At 39.4% G+C, this 2,634-nt stretch overlaps 1 protein-coding gene across 2 annotated transcripts in view; it reads right to left on the reverse strand.

Annotated features, from left to right (window-relative positions):
• Positions 1 to 1,154: 1,154 nt before the first annotated feature.
• ccdc117 (coiled-coil domain containing 117) overlaps positions 1,155 to 2,634 on the reverse strand; it is a 3,706-nt gene continuing 2,226 nt past the window's right edge. For both annotated transcript variants that reach the window (XM_035658114.1, XM_035658113.1), the window contains exons 4-5: positions 2,233 to 2,379; positions 1,155 to 2,118 (exon numbers count right to left, since the gene is read on the reverse strand). In XM_035658114.1, coding sequence (XP_035514007.1) covers positions 1,893 to 2,118; positions 2,233 to 2,379 — 373 coding nt within the window. In that variant the 3' untranslated portion in view covers positions 1,155 to 1,892. The remainder of the gene's footprint in view (positions 2,119 to 2,232; positions 2,380 to 2,634) is intronic.

Genomic DNA, 2,634 nt, shown 5'->3' on the forward strand with positions numbered 1-2,634 from the left:
ACAGTGAACTGTGATGAACTGACTTTTCACTGAAGATAATGTGATTTATGTCAGACCACCTCATAAAGCTGACAGTTCTTCCTGGGAACCCCTTGTATAATCAGTTTGTTGAATCATGTTATATTATACAATAAAACAAGCTCTGTGGATTTGTGCCAATTTTTTCTAAACTTCTTTATCAACTAAATTTGTTATCTTAATGTAAAAAAAACACTGAATGCAGTATGTTATTTTTAAAAAGGAGAATGCAGGATCGGTGCCTATTTATTTAGCAACACTACTTAAGTAAACATAAATGTCAGCACCCATCTCGGATCAGGACACCAACTTCTACAGAGCTGGCCTAAACTGAACTGCTAAAAAACAAACAGCTCTAATTAACGTTAAAAAAGCATTGGACAAAGTAAATTCTTTCATTTTGAGTGACAAATTGGAAGCTATTGAATTCAATTACCTAATAGTTAATTGGTTAAAAATCACCTACCTAATTGTATGCATGTATACGATTATATCAGATTAAAGGACCACTGTGCAGGATTTAACAGCAACTGCAGAAACATGGTGGTTTAACATGGTGGACTCGGTGGAAGAGGACCGGCTCCCTCTGTAGATAAAAACAGTTCTTATCTTCAGGTAATTATACATTAATTAAAACATATCAGCCATAACATTATGACCACCTGGGCACCCTGGTGGTCATAATGTTGTGCAGCTCCCATACGCAACAAACTGTGATACACTGTGTGTTCTGACACCTTTCTATCAGAACCAGCATGAACATTTCTAGCAATTTGATCCTGAACAGGTAATACTGCAATTGGACCCTGTCTCAGGTTCACCTCTTTTCCTTCCTTGGACCACTTTTGGTAGGTACTGACCACTGCAGACCGGGCACACCCCACAACAGCTGCAGTTTTGGAGATGCTCTGAACCAATAGTCTAGCCATCACAATGTGGCCCTTGTCAACGTCGCTCAAAACCTCACACTGCCCATTTTTCCTGCTTCTAACACATCGACTTTGAAGACAAAATGTTCACTGTCAGTGATCATAATGTTATGGCTGATCGGTCTATATAATGATTACAGCATGACAATGTGAACATAACAAGAGGACTGTTTTCACTAAATTCAAGCAAATCATCATCAAATGAAATGCAACTATTCCATGCAGAATATCTACATGGACAATAAATGAGTTTATTTAAAAACAAAGTAATAACACTTGATGGCTGATTGCAGTTCTAGTAATACAATCTAATCATAGAAAGGTGCATTTCCATGACTTCTTTACAAAATTACTCAAAGCTCACAGATGGCGTACTTGCTAAGCACTATAGGAAGATAATATTTCTACCACAACAAGTACAACCGCAAGCAGGAAGTCATGCTGTGAGCAAATGTGAACACACAGGAACCATTTTTAAAGTCCCGTTAACGACGTTCAGAAGCTGAACATAAGAACTGTACAAAATTCATGTGCTGCACGCTGATATTTAACAAAGAGCAACGTCATATTTACAGTACATCGGTGTGTCGTTGGCCAGGCTTTGGCAAAATTATATACAAATTATCTTATTTCTAAGGACATTGATTTATATAAAATTGGTTATGTAAGGCTGTCTATTGAACTTTTAAAGTCTTGAGATTACGACAGTTACCTGGTTAATTAGGTCAGCATTATGGTTACATCTTACACATGGGTGATAGTCAAAAAATTGAACTGTAAAGCAAAAAAATGTGTTGCAGGAACTGTCCAAAACTGCACAATACTAATGTAAAGCCAACGTGCCTTGCCAAACTAACCACAGGGTTCTGAGTCCTTTATAGTCTTTTGTGTGACTACATATCCAGTCTTTTACTTTGGCATGGCTTTTCAAGTCATCAAGCGCTATTACATTTCCATGTCCTCCTCTCCGGAGCTGTGGGCCACAGGAAAGCTGTACAGAGAAGAGTGTGTGTCTGCAGAGGGACTGTGAGGGTTTGGAGACGGACATGGGGTCGGGGGTTGTCGAGATACTGTCTGCTGTTTACGCGGTTTCTGTAATAGGCCCTTTCGCTTCCGACAGAAGGGATCTTCAGGTGGCCGCCACAACACCAACTCCATACAGGAATGGCTCCTGAAAGTATGAGAAAGCAGGTGAGACAAAATATATATATATAAAATAATATAGAGTCATGTTATTACTTCATTCAACATTAAACGTTCCAGTAACAAAGTGAGGATAACATACACAGACTGGGCTACTGTATGGGGTAGGATGTCACTGATGTCGCGCTGTAGACCCTCCTTCAGACTGTCTGAGATCACCAGCACTGGCCGTCTCGGGGCTGGCTCTACATCCAGATCTTCATCCTCGTCATCATCCTCCAGCGTTATTCTGTGAAACATCAATTTGACAGCATTCACCGTGTGATAAAACCCCCAGAAAATCACCAGTAAGGAATGGCCAATCAAGCCCATTGTGGCTGATGTGAATGGGGAGAGCTGCAACACTATGAAAGAAACCAGCAAATTGCAACCGGAAATACTGAACAGTCTGTGTGCTGTGTTCGGCAGAAACAGGCTTTTCTGTATATATATATATATATATGTATATATATATATACATATATATACATATATACATATGTGG

Source organism: Morone saxatilis, unplaced genomic scaffold, assembly GCF_004916995.1.
Source record: "Morone saxatilis isolate NCDOM2014 unplaced genomic scaffold, NCSU_SB_2.0 Contig16, whole genome shotgun sequence".
In the NCBI taxonomy this organism is placed as follows: domain Eukaryota; kingdom Metazoa; phylum Chordata; class Actinopteri; family Moronidae; genus Morone; species Morone saxatilis.